Genomic DNA, 23,342 nt, shown 5'->3' on the forward strand with positions numbered 1-23,342 from the left:
CAATGAAAGCAGATTCTGAATCCACGCAGGTGATGGTCTCTTACGCGTACGTCGTAGACCTGATGAGTAATATATGTACCCTTTTCTAAGAAACTATTCAATACATTACTGCAATATTTTCTCTGTTTAAATTCTTAACCTATGTATAACATAAAATTGATGCAAATGCCCACGCACTTTACCCCATATCTCAGCTTACATTCAGGATTTCAGAATTTACTTTTTAGACAACATTTCTTGGGTTTACAGAAATACGTCTACAGAATTTCATAATTCTTGCTTTAATAGTTACTTCCCTTTCCTTCAAAGGCCTCTTTAATTTTCCTGTAGGCGCTATCTGTCTTTCCCCTAGTGAAATATGCTTCTAAATCCTTACATTTGTCCTCTAGCCACTCCTGTTTGTCCATTTGGCACTTACTGTCAATTTCATTTTTTAAAAGTTTGTAGTCTCTTTGGCCTGCTCCAATCGCTACATATTCATATTTTTTCCTTTCAACAGTTAACTTCAATATCTCCTTTGTTCTCGAAAGAATTGTACTGGGCCTTGTACTTTTATCTACTTGATTTTTGCTGCCTTGACTATTTCATCTCTGAAAGCTACCTATTCGTCTTCTACTGTATTCCTTTCTCCTATTCTTGCTAACTGTTGCCTAATTCTCTCTCTGAAACTCTCAACACAGTCTGCTTCTTTCATCTTACCTAGATCCCATCTCCTCAATTTTCTACCTGTTTGCATTGTCTTCTGTTTTAATCTACAACTTATAGCCAATAAATTGTAGGCAGTCTTACAAATTAAAATATGTCCCAGAGTCCATATTCACCTACTATTTTCCCTTCTCTGCCTTTTCTTACTATCGAATTCCAGACTTCCATCACAATTACTGTTGTGGGTTGGCAGGACACCCAACACCGGGTTACAAGAAGAAGCCGTTAAGGCACGCGTTTTAGCTCACGCAGGCTGGCGTGAGGTCTGGAACAGGACAAGGAAATCAGAATTTAGAAAAACGGACGTAGCTGGTGGAATACTTAACTTTAATCCATTAATGGTGAACGTCGGTCTTGACGGTACATTATTACAGTATCAATAGTAACTGGTACCGGCGCCTTGCTAGGTCGTAGCAAATGACGTAGCTGAAGGCAATGCTAACTATCGTCTCGGCAAAGGAGAGCGTAATTTGTCAGTGAACCATCGCTAGCAAAGTCGGCTGTACAACTGGGGCGAGTGCTAGGAAGTCTCTCTAGACCTGCCGTGTGGCGGCGCTCGGTCTGCAATCACTGATAGTGGGGACACGCGGGTCCGACGTATACTAACGGACCGCGGCCGATTTAAAGGCTACCACCTAGCAAGTGTGGTGTCTGGCGGTGACACCACAATTACATTTTCGTCTTCCTTAACTGTCCTACTAATTGATTTTGCCTCATCATATATTTTGTCTCTCTCTTCATAATCTGTAGAGCTAGTTGGCATATAAACTTGTACTAATGTAGCAGATGTTGACTTCGTGTATATCTTGGTTACAATAATGCGATCATTATGCTGTTCATGGTAGCTTACTCACAATTCCATTTTCTTATTTATTATTAAATCTACTCCTCCATTTTTTATTTACAACCCTGACCATACGTCCAGTTTCTCGTGCCACCGAACTTCACTAATTACCAAAATATCCAGCTTCAACCCATCCATTTTCCTTTTGAAATTTTCTAACCTACAGGCACGATTTAGGGTTGTACCATTCCACGCTGCGCTATGTAGAACGTTGATTTACCTCCGAAATAATTTAACCAGCAGGACGCCATCGTCATTTAACCATACAGTAGATCTGCATGGGCTCGGGAAATAGTGTGGTTGTATTTTCCCCTTGCTTTCTGCTGTTCACAGGATCAGCACAGCAGGGTTGGTTTGGTTGATGTTACAAGGCCAAGTCAGTCAATCATGCAAACTATTGCCCCTGTAACTATTGAAAAGGCTGCTGCCCCTCTTTGGCTGTTGGCTGTAGGGGGCTGTAGGATTAAGTCCATAAATTCCTGCTTGAACTCTGAATGCACACCAGTCACCGTAGGGGTAATGTCCTACTCTTGTATTCGGCACGTTGTTACAGCCAAACCACGCTGTTCAGTAACATGGAAAATATCCTCCCTTATGACAACGCATTGGTCCTAGTTTGCTGAAAATAACCCAAAAGTGACTCCTTTACTTCTAATTCTGTGTTTCCTGTGTTAACGTGACGAAAGATTTCACTGATTTGATACATGTTCGAGGTGTCTTCTTGGTGTCAACGATGATACAAAGTTATATCGACTTTTTAATGTCACTGAAAATGTTTTCCTAAACAAGCCAACACAAAAGTGAGATGAAATCGTTTTGTGTAGTGGGTGTTGGAAGCTTCTAAAACTTTAGCTCCGCTGTTACAGAATGGAGTGTTCTGCCTTGCTCAAGTGCTCTCATAGTACAATATTACGATAGCAGTCTAATAAACTGATGAAAATTTCCTCTGTTTTCTGCCAACATGTGCTCTCTGTGGCCGTGTAATGGAAGATTACGCTTAGCCCACAACATAGTGACGCATAACAGTCTTTCTAAAATATCTCCATTTTCGTTTTTCTGTTTCAGATGCTGCGTAACATGATCAATTGTTCTGTTGGAAATCAGACTACCTACCTCTTAAGCTTTTCCGTTTTTGAAACAATTGCGTTGTTTTTCAGAGGTTTTGTTGGTTATAAACTTTCGGACTACGTTCCCACAATGCTTGAAAACCAGAGACAAATTTAGATAAATTGTTCAAACTTGTGACTAGTTTACGGAGTCTGCAGCAGATCCAGTACAAACTTTGGTTTTCCGTTGAGTATGCCATCCAGTTTCTCATACGTCTCTCACCATTTGGGTGACTGGTGTAGAACCAATCAGAAGTCAAGTGTCAGTTAACGCATTTTGTCTCTTAAAAGTACAAGTAATCCAACAGTTTTGAAGTGATTCACTTCTTATTTTATTTAATATAACCCTTAGATTTGCTGGAACAGGGGACACCTGCTGAGATACGCCAGAAAACAAAATATTGTTGCTACTTTCAGTTTTTTCTTTTTCACTTGCTCCCTGTTGATCCATAAGCTGTCTTTCAATCTATTTTCGTTTATATCATAGTTGCCTACATGATTTTCTACATTCCTCTGAGCTCTTCATTTTCTCCGTCCATGTCTTCCTTAACTTTTACCTCATTTTTGTCACTGCTGTCAGTTTTTTCGCCATCTACTAACTCACTCTGGGATTGAGATAATTTTACGCCTTCTTTCGTTTGATTTTAGTGAGGTGTGGGCTGAATGGTTGTTGCTGACGCGAAAGGATTAACAAATTTCACCACTGAGCTGACCACTGACTGGTCACCAGAACTTCGGCTCTCTGGTTTTTCTTTGCTTTGCTCCATCTGGACGGTGTCATGTTTAAAAAACTATCACATATTCTTACGGGAGAGAGTACTAGATAAATTTAGAAGAAAAGTTCGTATAGAGACATGTCGGGAAGGCAACACTTGTTGAGATGCGTGCGAATCTGTCCTCTGAGTCACATCTGTCCGTTATGTAAAAGCAGACACTACGGTTATTGTTGCATGTGGTTGTCACGCACCCTGACAGACCGTTCACCACTTGTTTGTAGAGCATCTCGCTCTCTTTCAAATACATATGGCTCCAGTCGGACTGCATCACATAAACTGGTCACACGCTCCTGTAACGCCTGTACTTTGCCTAAGTGTTGGGCACACACGCCAGTGTCTTCAAACATCCATAAAGCTAGAAATCTGACGGATTCAGGCACATAATGAGGTTAATGAAAATGGTGATAACGAGGACTGTGAAGTGTTGGAATAGGTCGTAAGTGTGTGTGTGTGTGTGTGTGTGTGTGTATAAGTGTGTGTGTATGGTGGATTTAGTGTCTGTTCTTTATGTTCCGATTAGGTTTCACACTAATTTTAGTTTACAACTTTAAAATGATACTATTGTCACTGCTTAAATATGAAAATTTTGCGAAATAAGATTAATAATAATACATTCTTAAAGATTAATTGATATTTCGAATCTTAATTTGGTACATTATTTTTTCATAGAAAGGATAGAATGTTGAGACTTTGTGAAAAGAAATTCAGACCTATGAGACTGGTAGTTTGTCTATAAATTTGATTTTCACAAAGATCTATTTTTCTCAAAACTTTGTGTCTGTGCTTTGGGCCCCTATGGCTCTCAGTACCTCATTTATTTTAGTCAATAAGTGGATTTGGTCTATGATAAAAACGAAATAATTGTAAATTCCTTAACCACAAGCAACATTTACTTATTACTGTGTAAAATAAAGAAAACGTCCGTACGCAGTGTTTCAGAACTATAAAACAAAATGTTTTGTAGCATTAAGCTTCACTCCGCCTAAACATTTCGTGCATAAAGCGTTGGAAGGAATTTTGCACACTATTTCCTTGAATACTAGTTAACTTTTGAGCTAGGGCAGATGCAGCATCTCTCCACTTTCTTCAATGTTGGTTGTAACATTACGTGATTGCCTTATCATTTTTAATCATTCACTAATCGATCAGTCGCTCGGAAACAGCTACAGTTAGCAAATAATGTTGCGAGAATGTAAAAGGTGAACGACCTGTGACGTAACTTGTTTATTGTCGAAGCGCCGTCAGATATGCAGTGAGTTACTGACTTTGAAAACCACGGCGCGAAAAACGGACAGAAGAAGAACACTTTTACACATTCTTTTGATGTACGAGATATTCTCGATGAACAGTTAGTCAGTTACTCTTTTTACTCTTGTCTTTTGTAACTTGTGTCGGACGCGCATGTCTTGCCCCCGTATTATTATTGTTAAAAAAAAAAAAAAGTTCAAATGGCTCTGAGCCCCATGGGACTTAACTGCTGAGGTCATCAGTCCCCTAGAACTTAGAACTACTTAAACCTAACGAACCTAAGGGCATCACACACATCCATGCCCGAGGCCGGACTCGAACCTGCGACCGTAACGGTCGCGCGGCTCCGGACTGCAGCGCCTAGAAACGCACGGCCACACTGGCCGGCTATTGTTAAAAATAATATTATTTTAGTGTAAAGTAAAAGTGCAATACTAAAAGTGCAATACTAAAAGTGCAATACTGCATAGCAGTAGATTTATTGTGCGACGTGTATGTGAAAACGTCAAAGGAATTATTTTCATTACGAGAAGAGTAGTGCGAGTCAAAACGGCATCCATATTAAATCCTTCATTGCAGTGATAGTTCATGTATTAATTGCCATAAATTCAGAGTTAAATGGAACTGGTGTATGGACTATTTATTTAGTATAGAATCTATGTCTCACTCCTTCATGAAGTTATTTAATTTTCTTTATGTTTCTGCCAAATAGAGAGTTCACAGTCACGAATTCTTTCGTCGAAATCGGACGGAAGTTGCATGCGGCGAAAAATTTTCTCCGCGCCATATTCTACTGGTAAATGCATGATAAACTACGGTCCCTTAGGAAATTCATGTTGAGCTATCCAAAAATAATTATATTTTGAATAGGCCTTTACTCTCCTCTACAACGCAACTTCCGACTGATCAGACGATCCAACAAGAAACAGCCGCACAGGGTCGGCGTTCGCAAATATATTTCCACCGCTGATTACAGCTATATGTTACAGCACAAAAGTAAACATTTTGTTATAATTAGCGACTACGAACGGGGACATTTATAACTGTATGTTTATGTATACGAATTACGTAAACATATCGTTATAATTGGCGCACGAACAGGCACGCGAATAAATAAATAAATAAATAAATAAAAACTCTCAAAGGAATAAACATTTATATAAGGTACGCGTTGTGGAAATATTCATAAAGAATTGTAGCTAATCTTGTGCTTTTTATTTGTTACATGGGGCATCAAGGACCATCCAAAAAAATTTACATTGAGCGAAAGAAACGAGATATTCAGAGAATATTACGGAAGAGAGATTTTTTTGGAACAGAATTTGTGCGAAAATCTAGTTGCAACGCCGAAGGCAGTCATCAGCAACGTAACTTAAAATTTCGTTAGCCGTAGCCAAGCTTCCTTAATTTCAGCCGACAGTAATCAATTTGTGACGATCTTTAGTAGTTGCAGTAAAAATTTGCTTTGAATTCAGTAGACTGGTAATTTCTTTAAGTATTGTTTAAATTCCATTGTTGTGTATTGCATATCACTTGTTTTTAAATGTACGCTGCGTGTTCACGTAGCTGACCAGCCTTAGTTTTCATTTATTTTGACCAGTGTGCAGCCATACTTTCTTTACGGTCCAGAATAGTCTCTTGTCCTCGTGACGTGCAACTCCCCACATTCCGATCTTGTGACGTAGCAGTGACAACCGACTCACAACCGATAAATTACATCTCTGTCGACAGCTGACGGCCGTAGCGCAAACGAACTTCATTGACTTACTGTTTGTAAATAAATGAGCTATGGCAGACGATAAAATGTCATCACTAGATTCAAATGAACAGAATGAAACGAGTGAAGTGTCGCGTCGCTTACGGTCCTGCAGGATAATTAGTAGGGCTGAGACACCAATCGAAACAATTGTAGAAAGTGAAGTGGGAAATCTGATGGACTTTGGTGCCTCACACCATATTGTTACCGGTACTGAACTATAGTTTCTGCCACTAGTACTCGTAGCCATATACCGGTTACAAGGGAGGCGGGTGAAAGCAATTCAGGGGTAGTGACAGACGATGTATTCAAACAGCTACTGAGTCAAATAAGTCAAATGATACAGGATGGAAATCGCCAAATGGTGAATTCCATTAAAATGATTTGAAAGACGAAAATCGTCAAATGAAAGAGGAAAATAGACAAATGTTAGCCTCGCTTGAAGATAAATTTTCTACAGTATGCGAAGAAATAAAAACTGTTAGAGAAAACGTAGCCAAAGAAGTAGCAAAGCAAGTTAAGGATGCTGTTTCTCAAATGCGAAGTGGAATAATTTTCGAACTGAATGACACTTTAGCTACCATGCAAAGCGAGACAGCTGACATCCGAAACGCAACCAAGAATCCTGACTCCACCTTATCCACGGTTAATCACAGATTGGACAGAGTGACTAAGCAGGTACAAAACCTAACCGAGGGAATGTCAAATTTGACTCTGGAAACTGAAACGAAAGTAAAGGAGAGGCTAGATAGTCATGAGAGAGAATTTAGAGAAAAGTATGAGAACTGGATTGCCGGAAAGGACAACTTTGTCGAAAATAAAATTAACAAAGACCTAGCAGAGACTGGAATCTCCGGAGATACCGTAATGTCTGAACTCGGTAGCATTAGCCGTACCCTTCAGCAAGAATTACCAAATTGGAAGCAAGAGGTAACGGAACAACTAAATAACCTGAAGGTACAAGTGAGTAGTAGTTCCCAAATACAGAGACCGAATTATCCTAACTCTTTAGCCTCAGAGGAAGAAGATGAATTATTTCGGCAATTCCGAATACCTGTTGAATCTAATGAACACACTTCACCACCACATATTCCAGTTAATCACCGAAACCAAGAATCTGGCTCAGTAGTACAAATGATGAAGGAAGAAAGCACGATAAAGCATCGAGTTTTTCAAACCTTTAACCCGGAAAAACGAAATAACCACCCAATTGTTTTTCTTCGTGGATTCTCTGGCATTTTTCCAAATTCGTGGACTGATAGACAGCGTATCCCATTTGTTACCGGATATATAGGTGGCGAATCGGCAATATGGGGAACCGAAATGGTTTAAAGTGTGGAACGTATGAGGAGTTTGAGCACTGTTTCCTCAACAAATTTTGGAGCGAAGGTGTTTAGAGGCATCTTCGTAAAGAAGTCTATAATGCGGAACAATTTGATCCCAGGAAAGCACTTCGAAAAATATCTTGGCAAAATCAGGTATTGGGATACCCCTATTAAAAGTAAAGATGTAATTATGATTCACAAGTCTAAATTACCCATATTTGATTCGTGAAAAGCTGATAGCCATACCAGATGACGACCCAGATACCTTTCTGTCGATATTAGATTCCCTAGACCTGATCTATGAGGACATGAGAGCTAACAAACCGCGGAATACTCCGCACAATTCTTGGCCACAACATTACGAGAGTAACGGCTATGAAAAGCCAGGGAACGGTCACAAAATTAGTAACGATTGGCAAAACGGAAATAAAGGCAATGGGTATCCGTACAAAAGGAATAGACATAATCAACACAGCCGATTCAATCCCGTGTATAACACGACTGGTAACCAGTACGGGAATCAACCGTGCAAACAGAAGTTTGGAGATGGTTTCAGTCAAAAAGGTTGGCAACAGCAGAGCGGATCGCAATGGAATGCACCGGACTCGCGCGGCCAACACTCAGATTACGGGCAGCAACAAACAGCTGATAACGCCCACTCATACCAACACAACTCCACGCCTAGTGAAAATCAAGCGCAGGAAATGTACAGAAACGCACAGTTTAACGGCAAGCCACAGTGTGAAGGTGGATTTCACCGTAACAATTCCGGAAATCATAATAGTAGTAAAAATCATCAGACCCCGCGAAGGCAGTACAATCCCCCTGTATTTTTCGCAAACGCGGTAGACAGTAACACGTATCGGACACCAGAACAAACGCAGCAACATTTTGACACAAGGTTTGTGCATAACAGTAATTTTGTTCCTCAGTGTTCTCATAATGTCAGATTGGTCGAACTTTCTAATGATGAAGGCCAATCAAAACCACACAAACAGGAAAAATAAGTTCAGCATGTGAAAGCTCCCTAAGTGATGCTGTGAGGCAGAATGGGGGCGACCACATCGACGGAGAGACTAGCCATGACGTACTTGTACTGAGATACAATGACGGGATTGGCATGAGACAGAATTATTACAAGAGAAAGAGACGTCGGGCGGTGATGAACCGATAGATGACCAAGTGCAAGCTATGACAAAACTTCCTATAACCGGAATATTGACTACTGTAATCCTAGATACAGGTGCAAATATTAATGCTATGTCCTCATGTTTCTACAAGCAAATTAGTACATTAATTAAAATTCCAACATCACCCGCCCAAGGATGTTCAATAACAGGAGCCATAGGCTCCCAGACACAAAAGGTCAGTATACAAGCTTGGGTACCACTGGAGATTCAATCAATACCAATCAAACGTATTTTCCTCGTTGTCAAGAATTTGGCAGTGCCATGTCTCTTGGGAATGGATTTTCTACGACGATATAGAGCCCGAATAGATTTTTATACAGGCATTTGCACACTGTTACTACAGCAGACAGAAGTTGCACTGGAGTTAGTGAAAGAAAGAGTAAAAAACTTTGGCATTAGATTACAAAGGATAGGCAGAAAACCTCCTTGTCGTAATCATTTCAAATTGTTCTATGGTAACTGTGATACATTTAATGATACAATAACAGTCAGTGACTTACCCTCTCAGCAGGAAATAACCAATAAGACTGCAGAATCAACAGTGTTATCCGAACCTCAGCGACAGGAATTATTCAAGTTGTTGTCACACTATATCAACGTGTTTTCAAAACGACCTGGTATTATAAAAGACTATGAATATACCATGGAAGTGGTGCCGCACCAAGCTTTCTGTCGCACGACATATCCCATACCGTATGCAAGAAGGGAAGCAGTTCGTAATGAAATTAAGAAAATGCTGAACTGGAAAGTCATAGAGTATTCTAATTCGCCATATACTAGTCCCTGGTTGACGATTTTGAAACAGGATAACACCGTACGACTCGTACTTGACGCACGAAACATAAATAAAATTGTTGTGCCGGTACGAACGAGACCTGAAGCGATTGAGGTACACCTGCAGAGATTTTATGGAATTAAATATTTGAGTAGCATAAATTTGAAAATGTAATTTTGCAAGTGAGACTAAATCCTAACTCACGAAAGTATACGGCATTTATCTTCGCCGGCAGATCCTATCAATTTCAGGTCATGCCTTTTGGACTGAATGTTAGTTCTGGAGAATTCATCTCTGTCCTAGATCATGTTATTGGTCCAGATCTTATTGGTGAAGTCACCTTCTACGTTGATGATCTTTTAATTGCAACTAAAACCTTGGAAGGTCACGTTGAACTAATACAGAAAGTGTTTCAGCGATTCCTGGAATACGCAGTCACTGCCAACTTGCAAAAGTCACACTTTGGCCGAGCCGAAATCAAATTCTTAGGACACGTCATTTCATCTGACGAAATCCGTCCTGATCAGGCTAAGTGCAATTAAAAATTTTCCTATCCCATCTTCAAAACGACAACTTAAAGCTTATCTTGGACTCGCTTCATTCTTTAGAAGCTTTTTACCAAAGCAAGTAATGAACAACCCTGATCTATTGAAATTGTTAAAGAAAAATACTCAGTGGAATTGGACAGACGACTGTCAAAAGGCATTCGTCGATATCAAAGAAGCTTGGTTAAATAGCAACATTCCTTATCATCCAGATATGGAAAAGGAATTTTGTGTGTCATCTGACGCAAGTTTTCAGGGGTTAGGCGCATGTCTCTTCCAGATCCATGAAGCCAATGGAAAACGAGACATCGGAGTAATTAGTTTTGCTTGTAGGGTTTTTACAGAAACTGAACGATCCTATTCTGTTACTGAATTGGAAGCTCTTGCAGTAGTTTGGGCTTTCAAGAGATTCAACTACTACATCAATGGCAAGAAAATCAAAGTCTGTTCTGATCATCATGCTCTTAGTTTTCTTCTGACGTGTAAACTCCTACATCCTCGCTTAACGAGTTGGTGTCTTTTCTTACAGGAACATGACTTCGAAATAATCTATATAAAAGGCAAAGGTAACAATATTGCGGATGCTCTATCTCGCATGCCTGAAGGCTCTTCGGACAGTACTGAACTTTTGGAACAAATGTCAAATTACAGAATTCTTTTGATGAAGGATCCAATACACCGGAAATATTTTCTTGATCTTTGTAACCAGATTGTCCAATTGCAAGAAACTGTTCCAAAATGGAGAGGTGTAAAACAGAGCCTCGAAACTAATCCTACCCATCACATGTGCAAATATTACAAATTGCATAATCAAGTTCTTTTCCACCGAACATCACTGTCATCAGAAAATTGGCTATTATGCATTCCACAGGAATATGTAGAAAACTTACTCTGGTATACATATATTTCGTGGGGATACTTTGGTCCAGAAAAGTGTTAGCGTAAAGTAGCAAAGTACTGCTACATCCTTAAACTTCATAGCAGAATTCACAAACTCTTGAAACACTGTATCATTTGTCAAAAGGCAAAGCCTTTTACTCTTTCAAATATACTGCCTTTGAATCCAATTATCACAGAGAAACCTAGACAAATCCTAGGCATAGATTTGGCAGGACCCCTCCCACGAGGTCGTGGAGGACTAAGGTACCTTGTAGCTGTCATTGATCTATTTACCAAACATTTTAGATTGTACGCTATGAGATCTGCAAACACTCAACTAATCATCAATCGTTTAGAACGTGTCTACTTTCCAAGATTCGGAAAACATGAATAAATTCTCTCAGACAATGGGTTTAACTTGTCTGCAAAAGATGGAGACTTTTCCTTGCTAGTCATCAAATTACGCAAATCCTTATCTCCAAGTTTAGACCGCAGTCGAACCAGACTGAGCGGGTGTTCAAGGAGTTTAATCGTTTTATTCGTACGTATATACCAAATCAGCAGACTCGCTGGGTTGACTTTGTGTCACCTTTCGAGGAAATTGTGAATAATCTACCACACCTGCCTATTGGTTTCACTCCGAGTGAGTTGATGTCTTTTGACCAAGAGAAAAATGAATGGGTTATTTCAATTCCTAAGTGTAACAACACAAGCGCTAGTTTACACGCCAGAATAAGACAAATTCTAACAACGTTGACCACCTAAACCAATTTACGGAATAAGGCGTATGACAAACACATTAATAAGGTGTTAACATAAAGTAGGCGAAAAGGTCTTGCTAAAAACACACTTTAAACCGTCGTTGCTCTTACGCAAAAATCGAAAATGGCAAAGTCTTTTTGAGGGACCTCACGAGATCCTTCGTATACCGCACACAGGTTGTTATCTGGTTTCTGATCCCGCAAATGGAAAAATAAAAGGGTTATACCATCACTCTGATCTGACTTCGTTAAAAAAATGCTTACAATAAATTACACGACCGTGAGTGTATCTTGCTATACAGCAGAGAATTTAAAATGTGTTATCTTGAGCCATAATTTAAGTACAGACAAGCTCATACATTTAAAAAAAATTCTTGTTTAACAAAGAAAGTGATCAACTTCAAGAACTCTATTTTTAAGCTTTAGTTTTAAGGAGATAATATTTAAGAGAGAAAAATGAAATATAAAGCTAAGGATGTGCCTAACAAGCCGGCTTCTGCGATATGAAATGGTAAAGAAGTGAAAATAAAACATAGTATGTAAGAAATTTTTTTTTAAGTTCAAGGAGCAATGATCGAGAAACGAAATTTATTTTCGTCAAGAAGAACGGTCGCTTGACAATTATTGGTGATCCCACTAAAAAGGAAAACAAGTAACTAGTTTCTAAGTCAGCTGTGTCTAGATTAAGTTCTAATGTACATAGGAATCTGGAACAGGTTCATCTCTGCATTAAAATAATGTAATGTTTACGAAGCATGTGAGTTACTTGTAAGTACCAACATGACCACGAAAGCGCCATCCTACAGCTAGATAAACAAGTAGCATTAGTTGTAATTGCAATACGCAGGTCAGATACATTCAGAGCTATAAGTGAAATAAATACCAAGTAGCAGAGCGCAAGTGACAAGGACAAAGCAATGATGACTTAAGGTCATATATAGAGATCAATGCAGTGTAGCGCAAGGAGGCGTCAAATCGAGAATAAAATGACAATGAAACCGCCGCCAAAACAAAGCAGCTAGTTCTTAATTGCAGCGCGTACGCAGACGTACGGCGCAAAGGAAAATAAATTTCCAAGTCATAAGGAACAAGGAGTTTTTTGCTAGATTTTCTTCTATGTACTATTATATCTATGTCTTTCTTCTGAATTTGTGTAAATATCCTAACCCATCTTCAACTTTTGTAGTCCTGTCTTCCTCAGTTGCGTGTAATATTACGGTATATTGATAATTTTTACTTATGGACCGTCTGACAGCAACTGAATAAAACACAATTTTAGTGCCATACGCGTTTCGCCTTTATTTTCTGCAAAGCATCATCAGTGGCATGTTGCGTGGATAGTTTCTTACATATTACGCTCCTGCTGCATTTTTGGTGTTGTTCTTCTTCTTATGAACGCCAATTTGCGGTTTTTTCCACATTCCACAGCACTGTGCACTGAACGCTTGTTTTAATGCAATGTTTTGGTTTCTGTTGCCGACAGAAACCCAAACTTTCATACGTCGTCAGTTATGTGTCTGCAACCTGCACTCGTACATTCATTACCTACTTTTCCGTCCGGAGGATAAATATGATATTGCAGTGCCTGTATTATTCAGAAGTATGATCCATAGTTCATTGGGACATGCATGCATGTCCACAGAAACTTTGCATCATACTTCTGAACAATACAGGCACTGCAGTATCGCATGTATACTGAGGTGACAAAAGTCGTGGGACGGCTTCTAACATTGGGCTGGACCTCCTTACACCGGCGTAGTGATGCGACACGACTCGTCATGGACTCAGCAAGTCGATGGAAGTCCCCTGAAAAAATACTGAGCAGTGTTATCTCTATAGCCGTCCATAATTACGAAGGCGTCGCCGATGCAAGGTTTTGTGCAAGGACTGACCTCTAGATTATGGCCTATAAATATCCGATGGGATTCATGTCGGGCGATGTGGGCGGCCGAATCATTCGCTCAAACTGTCTAGAATGTTCTTCAAACCAATCGCGAACAATTGTGGCCCAGTGACAGGTCACATTATCATCCGTAAAAATTATTTGAGAACATGAAGTCCTTGAACAGCTGCAAATGGTCTCCAAGAAACCGATCATAACCACTTCCAGTCAATGATTGATTCCATTGCACGTAAACACAGTCCACACCATTATGGAGCCACCGCTGGCTTGCAGAGTTCCTTGTTGAGAACTTGGGTCCGTGGCTCAGTGGGGTCTCCGCCACACTCGAGCCCTACCATCAGCTCTTACCTACTGAAGTGTTAACTGATCGACCAGGCCACGGTTTTCCAGTCGTCTAGTACCCAACCGATACAGTCAGTAGACCAGGATAGGCGCTGCAGGTGATGTGTTCCTGTTAGCAAATGAACTCTCATCTAGTCTGCTGCCCTATCCCATAAACGCCAGATTCCGAGGCACAGTCCTAACGGCTACGTTAATCGTACGTCAGCCATTGTTTTCTGTGATCACTCCATACAGTCTTGCTTGTCTGTTAGCACCGACAGTTCCATGCATAAGCTACTGCTCTCGGTCGTTAAGTAAATGTCGTTTTTTCCTAGCTCCATTTGTGAGTATAATACGAAAGAAAATGACTAGTAGTGATACATGGTGGGCTCTGACATATACCATGTGGATGTGTTGTCAGTGGTGAGGTAATGCCTGAAATCTGGTACTCTTGGAACACTCTTGTCACTGTGTATCTCGGAATATTTAATTCCTTGACAGTATCCGAACCTGAATGTCCCATGCGTGTAGCTCTAACTACCACTCGGCGTTCAAAGTCTGCTGATTCCGGGCCTGCGGTCATAATCACGTAGGACATCTGTCCGTCCATGTGAATGTCTTGTGTAGAAATGAAAGCTCCGCCAATGCCCTGTCCTTTAATAGCTTTTGTACGCGCTACTGGTGTCATCTGTATAAGTACATATCACTATTCCACGAATTTTGTCACCTTGGAGTATATAGTAGCATATAGTAGCACGTGTAAAGCATATGTCGGTTTGTCCAGCACTGTAACTGATAACAACTAGTGCGAGATAGAACTTGTAAAACCTCGTATACTGTCTTGGCTCGAACCTAAACACTGACGTTGGAGGATTTAGTATGCTGCAGAATTGCTGTCATATGTTTGTAAAATGTAGTGGACAGTCATTCAAGTTTATGTACTGTACCGTTCTCGATCATTACACTGCGTCTTTCTTTCTTTTGAGAACTTTAGTAGAGACTATGAATATGATTGTAGTATTTCCGTGTTTCCGTTGGGCAGGTCAAATTCTCAAGTGTCTGGTGGGACGACTGAGTAATTACCACAGCATTTCTTTTTTATGGGAGACTTTTGTTATGCCCGGGACAAAGGGTGCTCATTGCCCCAGTCATAAAGTTTAGGAAATCCTTTACAGCATTTGTAAACCAGAATATTACCTTCGTTATTTCTTATCCGTGTGTTCGTGATCGTAAGATTTCTCAATGCTGTAAAAGAAACGTCCATTTAGCATGAGAATTAGATAACATTCGCAGCGTGGGTACTCTTTATGGACTAATTTTACAGACGCTTGAATGCCAGGGAACATTTACTGGTGACACGACCGCAAGAAGCTGACTGTACCAATAATTTTGCTGGTCATTTAATGCAGGAGTGGCGTTGACTCCAAAAATGTGGAAATCCCCCTGACGCGAGATCTGGACTGTATGGAAGATGCACAAGGGCGTCCCAGTTCAGCTGCTGCAGCGCACTTGAAACAACCTGAGAGGGAGCACATGGCGATTAATTATGAAATAATAAACAGTTCAGTTAGTTTTCATCTGAACACCACTTGTACATCACATAACTGTCAAAATTTATTTAAAAGTTTCTGAATTAAATTTTATTGTGCCATACTTAAGTACATATCTCCTGCGTCTATGTACAAATTTTTTTTATCGAACACATTCTGTTTTGATACATGTAATAAAAGGCCATAATGTGAACAAGGCTATAAGGTCTCGAAGTTTTAAAAGCGAAATTTGATATTTATTTAACGAACAGATACTTTGGTGATAAAGTCGAAGATTCTAATAGTATATAGTTTTATAACAATTAATGTTTCGATTAGAAATGTGCGGTGATTAGGAAACTACTAATGTCTAGAACGTATATGCACAAAGTTACAAATTATATAAGCACTCAAAATGCGCCAGTACGTCAGTCAGCGGTTAGTTAACTTTTAGACACCTAACTTTTAGACACATACGCAAAAATCGTATAAATATAGGATACACCCCACATAGTTACTGTGTGCAGCAAATAATATATTCAACGCCACGAGAAAAGGCAGATAACTTGTAGTTATTACTATCCTACATTACTTACAGTGTCCAATAGTGGTTTTCCGTCCACGTGACCTTCAGAAAGACTGAAATGTATTTTATGTACCTTAATATGTACCTAGTTTGGGAAGGATATTTATAATTGTGTTTTCTCAGCTGGGATATCTAGAATGCTTAGATACTATGTCGTACGAATAAATACTAATAATTTCAAGTTTGTATAATGTAGGCTTATACAAGTATATGGCCCATTAGTAATTATGTGAGAACTAAAGCTGAAACATAGTTAAGTAAACCAGACATAAAATTTCATCTTCTTTTTATTAAACATCCCAATGAAACGCGAATATTTAATAAATTACGTCCGCCTGAGTCAACCCTTTAACAAAAGTCTAACTATATAGGTACGTTTATATATGAGAATAATAGGAGCAATCGACATTTTCCACACATGAAAAGGAAGTTACTCGACGCGAGAAACTCGTTGACTGGAAAAGACAACAGTAGGCGATGGACTAGCATCATCGATATAATGCTTACAGTATTGCCTGTGTATCGTTAACAAATAATGCACTGAACAAAACACATACATTCACATTAAAAAGTAAATATGGTCACGAAAACTACATACACAATTTCGACCCATACTGGGAAGGAGAACCACATTTTATTAAAACCATACTCGGATATCCTTCCTGCATGTCCCAGAAGGCAGGCACGGGACTAAACCTAGTAAACCGTGAGGCTCAACTTTTACTATAGTCACCTTCTTCCGAAATGAAATCTACCTCACTGTTTATACAGGAACAACCCAGGTAGCTCCCTCTCCATTTGCGGGTAGAATAGGAAAGGTAATTACTAGCAACCTCTACCATGATGTACACCTTTATTTGAGCTGCGTGTGTGTGTAGAACCTGTGAGTTACAGAAAAATATTCAGATATATTACGTAAGCAAATTATTTGCAAATTAGTGTGGCTGTTATTTTGCACAGTTTTGTGTAATTTTTCTTGCGCTACCACAGTTTAATCCCATTCCATGATAAAATGGGCTCCATGAAGTTTGAGCATATTGACATAAAGGAAACGGAATCCCCTTGGCCCTCAAATTTATAAATGCAAAAATTTACATCTAGACAAAAACAAAAAAAATCGCATCCAGAAGAAATGGTCAGATGTCGATGTAACTTCGTCTGTGCACGCATCATTAGCTCATATGTAAATGACTGGAGTAGCAGATGCCTTTGACATGTAGAATGGCCACCAAACACCATTACTTTCATCTGCGTTTAGTGGTATAGTGTAGTTACGAGCGTGGACAGCACCTGATGCTTAGTGATCACTGTCAAGGAAACGGAGAAACTGCGCACATGTTTAAGACAGCGCTGTCACCACGCCATATAACTTGAAGGCGTCTCACGGTGGATCTCTGTTTGTCCTGTTAACTGAATTGTGCTGCATACAGATTTGTGGGGTATTCGGATGTTACAGCAGACAGATGTTGGACATGCAGTGGAACAGGGAAGCAGTACTCACCGTCTAAGCTCTGGTTGGCAACAGCTGGCCATCACAAGAAATGAGAGCCGTGAGGTACACCAGGCATTTCGTAAATTCTTGAGGGTATTTTTGTTCCCTTTTTTGCAACCACAAAAATGTGTGATTTTTTTCACCAGACGCGTTTAGTTTTATTTTTATTGAGGTAAAGCATCATTAGTGGTCTGCCATTAAGTTATTTGCATTTTGATCTACTTGTAGATCGAAAAACAGTTCGTTAAGAATATGTTGATTTGTACTTACGGCGATTTTCGCTCTATTTCTCGCTCGGATGGGGAAATGCTGTCTGCTAGCACTTCGTTGTTTTCCTGCGTTGGACACCGAGCCCTTCGGTCTAATTTTTAGTTGTTCTGCAACACTATGCATTTCCTATGTTTTTCACAGCACACTCCTGTGCACACCACTATATTCTGTTTGTTTTTGTACTTCTGAGTTGTGGTTTGTGTTGTGGAATGTTGCCAACACTTCCGCTTTCCACTACTTTGTCTTTGACCTACAACCTTTTTCCTTTTATTTTCTTCTTTTCTTTTCTTTTCTTTTCTTTTCTTTTCTTTTCTTTTCTTCTCTTCTCTTTCTTTATAATATTATTGTATGTGTGTAATTCTATTTAACTATGTTCCTGTGTATTTATATGCTGTGTAAGAGCAGAGAAAGAATAACGATGGAGGGCCCCTTTTTTTCCAGTGAGGGGAGGGAGAAACCATGATGACTGGACATAAGGGTATAGCAGTGTGGTGGAGTGTGAGTTAGGGAGAAGGTGTGGAGCAAGAAGTAACATGAAATTGTGAGTGCGGGGGGGGGGGGGGGCGCTTGTGTGAGAGTGGGAGGGGGTGAAGGATGGAAAAAGGCTATTTTCTTTTTCATGTAATTTCATCAATTATTTTATGTACAGTCTGGTTTCCAATATTTATTTGGCCATTGAGCAACGGTTCATTTTGTGTTAATGCTTCTTGTAGGTGGACGTTTTCTTGAAAAGGGAGGAGAAGTCCGTCTTCTTTGATTTTTGTGATATTCATATCTTTTCTCAATATTGAATGGTCTATGACGTTCTTCTTTTAGATGGTCTGCTAATGTTGAATGGTTTGTGCTGTATTTATATGCTCTGGTGTGTTCTAATATGTACATACAAGGGCGATGTACTTGAGCACAATATTATGGAAATGGAAGAGGACTGAAAGACCTTAGTCGAAACAAGGCCCCGGGAGTAGACAACATTCCATTAGAACTACTGACGGCCTTGGAAGAGCCAGTCCTGACAAAACTCTACCATCTGGTGAGCAAGATGTATGAAACAGGCGAAATACACTCAGACTTCAAGAAGAATATAATAATTCCAATCCCAAAGAAAGCAGGTGTTGACAGATGTGAAAATTACCGAACTATCAGTTTAGTAAGTCACAGATGCAAAATACTAGCGCGAATGGAAAAACTGGTACAAGCTTACCTCGGGGAAGATCAGTTTGGATTCCGTAGAAATGTTGGAACACGTGAGGCAATACTGACCTTACGACTTATCTTAGAAGAAAGATTAAGGAAAGGCAATCCTACGTTTCTAGCATTTGTAGACTTACAGAAAGCTTTTGACAATGTTGATTGGAATACTCTCTTTCAAATTCTGAAGGTGGCAGGGGTAAAATACAGGGAGCGAAAGGCTATTTACAATTTGTACAGAAACCAGATGGCGGTTATAAGAGTCGATGGGTATGAAAGGGAAGCAGTGGTTGGGAAGGGAGTGAGACAGGGTTGTAGTCTCTCCCGATGTTATTCAATCTGTATATTGAGCAAGCAGTGAAGGAAACGAAAGAAAAATTCGGAGTAGGTATTAAAATCCATGGAGAAGAAATAAAAACTTTGAGGTTCGCCGATGACATTGTAATTCTGTCAGAGACAGCAAAGGACTTGGAAGAGCAGTTGAATGGAATGGATAGTGTCTTGAAAGGAGGATATAAGATGAACATCAACAAAAGCAAAAGAAGGATAATGGAATGTAGTCGAATTAAGTCGGGTGATGCTGAGGGAATTAGATTAGGAAATGAGACACTTAGAGTAGTAAAGGAGTTTTGCTATTTGGGGAGCAAAATAACTGATGATGGTCGAAGTAGAGATGATATAAAATGTAGACTGGCAATGGCAAGGAAAGCGTTTCTGAAGAAGAGAAATTTGTTAACATCGAGTATAGATTTAAGCGTCAGAAAGTCGTTTCTGAAAGTATTTGTATGGAGTATAGCATGTATGGATGTGAAACATGGACTATAAATGGTTTGGACAAGAATAGAATAGAAGCTTTCGAAATGTGGTGCTACAGAAGAATGCTGAAGACTATATCGGTAGATCACATAACTAATGAGGAGGTATTGAATAGAATTGGGGAGAAGAGGAGCTTGTGGCACAACTTGACTAGAAGAAGGGATCGGTTGGTAGGACATGTTCTGAGGCATCGAGGGATCACCAATTTGGTACTGGAGGGCAGCGTGGAGGGTAAAAATCGTAGAGGGAGACGAAGAGATGAATACACTAAGCAGATTCAGAAGGATGTAGGTTGCAGTACGTACTGGGAGATGAAGCAGCTTGCACAGGATAGAGTACCATGGAGAGCTGCATCAAACCAGTCTCAGGACTGAAGACCACAACAACAACAATGTAGAAATGTCCCGTCAGTCATTCCAATGCATATCTTTTCACAGTCTCTGCAACTGAGCTGTTGGTTCTGGGATGTGCTTTTATGTTGAATTGTTTGTTCTGTAAGCAATGTTTATGCCTTGCATTTTCAATATATTACAAATTTTTGTGTGAATTTGTTGTGGTAGTCACTGTATGCCACTTTTGTTGTAGTGAATTTGTGCAGATTGGTTAGTTTTCTTCATTATATGTCTATTTTGAAAATTTGTCTACCATAATTTGTGTCCATTTTTTAATGTTATTGTTTTATAATGGCTAGCTCTTTCTGGTAATCAGAAGTGTTTAGAGGAATCCTGTTCAGCCTATTTAACATGTCTCTTACTTCTGCTTGTTTATGATTCTACGGGTGGTCTGAGGCTGCATTTAAAATAACATCAAGCATTTTTGTAATTGCAACCACAGAACAAAAATGCTCTCAAGGATTGTAAAGCAACTATGTACACTATGGCCACACAAATGAAGAACTTCATAAATTCTTCACATCTGTTCCTGATATTCAATAACAAGTGATGAATTGCCTGCAACACTCTATGTGTCTGGCCCCTTTGGCTGGAGGCTGCCTTCTGCCGCACTAGGGAATTACCGCCGACGTGTGGGCCACTGGCAACATCACGAACTCAAACGACTGCTTTTGGAATGGTCCCGAGACCAGGTAATAACGCAGTTCTGAACAAATAAGTCTCGACAGTATGCCCTGTGATGAACCGTCGCTTTGCATTCTCAAGATAATTACCGGCGGACAGTATGGCGCCTGCCTGGTAAGAAGTCCCACTCTTCCAATGTTCTGGACAGGCATCATCCAGGCACGATGAGCCATCGGGTGTAAGAAGGCAAGATACTGTTACCGTACATTTAATATTCTTCTACATTCACTTTTACACTGGACCACTACTTACAATGCACAATCAGATTACTGGTCATTTCACTGGCTGATATTCGCTAGCGCCACGTACAAACAATTTCTGTAGGGCTGAATGTCAGTGTCACGGAGTTAATTAAGGGGCTCCGGAAAGGCTCAAAAATCATGAAAAGTTCAATTTTTACTTTTTTGCGTTTTCTGAATCTGCAGACTATTACCTTTTAATAGATATATAATTTATTCAATTACGAAGACTACAACTATTTTTAAATTTTTTTTTGAAATGTGTTCTACATGGGCGTGACCCACTGTGGCGCTGTTAAACTGCTGTCAAATGGTGTTATTATTAACGTCCGTGTTCATCAGGTACATTTTAGTGATGTGAGATAAAGTATGTGTTGTGGCTAACCTGTGATGGTTCAATATATATCGCTGGTGTGATTGTCGATTGTTTCATGTTTATTTACTCTGTCGTTATCTCGGAAATATTCGTAATTAATTCTGTTTCTTGAGTCTCTGTTTTGTTGAAGTATAATAATGAGTAAAAGTAAAGTTATTATAAATCCTCTGAAGGCTTTTAAGAAAAGGAGAAATGTTGGAAAGCCAAAGGTATGTGTTATTACTGTAAACAATAAAGACGATAACCAAGTGAGTGAACCTAACTTCTCAAGTACACCTGCCCATAGCAGTCAAAGTGGGAAAGAAAATACTTCACAGAAGAAGCTTGGTTCAATGAGTGAAAACTATGAATGTTTTATGGGCGAATCGGATGTGAATGAAATATTTGATATGTCGGTTCTCAAAGGAATTTTTTCAAACTGTGTAAGATGTATTCATTGTAGTGAAGTTGGTCTGGAACTCTCCATAATAAAACATGTAAGACTTGCTAGTGAAATACAACTGAAATGTGATAAGTGTTCATACATGACCACCTTTTGGAACAGTGTTGCAGTAACTGCAACTGAAGAAAATGGTAGCAAAATCTACGAACACAACATTAGATTTGTTTATTCCTTGCGTTCAGTTGGTAAGGGTGCTACTGCAGGTGCAATTTTCTGTGGCATCATGAATCTTCCAAATCCCCCAACCAAATTTACGACCTATAATAAATTAATAGGGTCTAAAGTAGAAGATGTGTGTATAGAATCTATGAAGAATGCTGTGGAAGAGGCAGTAATGGAAAATAATGGTAACAGAGATTTGACTGCAGCGTTCGATGGTACCTGGCATAAACGGGGACACACATCTCTTCATGGTGTAGTATCTGCCACCAGTATGTATACAGGGAAAGTTTTAGATGTAGCAGTAATATCAAAGTATTGTAGATGTCCACAAAAATATAAAGGTACACATGAAAATAATTGTAAAGCTAACTATAGTGGCAGTAGTGGAGGAATGGAAGTGGCTGGTGTGCCAGTATATTCCAGCGTTCTGAGGCGTGTGATAAAGTGCGATATGTTAATTACCTTGGTGACGGTGATTCTAAAAGTTTCAAACATGTTCAAGGACTGAAGCCCTATGGTGATGATGTTGTAGTGCAGAAATTTGAGTGTATTGGACACGTACAGAAGCGAATGGGAACAAGACTTCGGCGACTGAAAGGTTCGTACAAAAAACAAAAACTCAGTGATGGTAAAGGGTTGGATGGGAAGGGAAGGTTAACTGACAGTGTAATTGACAAAATACAGAACTATTATGGAATGGCTATTAGGCAAAATACACAAAGTGTCGACGGAATGAAGAAGGCTGTTTGGGATCTTTTTTTCATACTTCTTCAACCAATGAAAATCCCCAACATAGCTTGTGTCCCAAAGAAGAAGACAGTTGGTGTAAATATAACAAAGGATTGCTAACTGGTGAAGTGTACACTCATAAGCATAGTCTGACTCATGGAATAATGGAGGTTATAAAACCTATTTTCAGAGACTTAGCAGCACCTGAACTGTTGAAAAAGTGTATTCACGGAAAAACTCAAAACCCCAATGAAAGTGTAAATAGTGTTATATGGTCGAGAATCCCCAAGACTGTATTTGTTG

The 23,342-nt window shown here is 39.5% G+C and overlaps 1 protein-coding gene across 1 annotated transcript in view; it reads right to left on the bottom strand.

The window, feature by feature from the left end:
* LOC126210024 (brachyurin-like) overlaps positions 1 to 3,422 on the bottom strand; it is a 149,355-nt gene extending 145,933 nt beyond the window's left edge. The window contains exon 1 of the mRNA XM_049939128.1: positions 3,369 to 3,422. Coding sequence (XP_049795085.1) covers positions 3,369 to 3,422 — 54 coding nt within the window. The remainder of the gene's footprint in view (positions 1 to 3,368) is intronic.
* Positions 3,423 to 23,342: the final 19,920 nt, after the last annotated feature.

The sequence above is a fragment of the Schistocerca nitens genome, chromosome 10 (genome assembly GCF_023898315.1).
Source record: "Schistocerca nitens isolate TAMUIC-IGC-003100 chromosome 10, iqSchNite1.1, whole genome shotgun sequence".
In the NCBI taxonomy this organism is placed as follows: Eukaryota; Metazoa; Arthropoda; class Insecta; order Orthoptera; family Acrididae; genus Schistocerca; species Schistocerca nitens.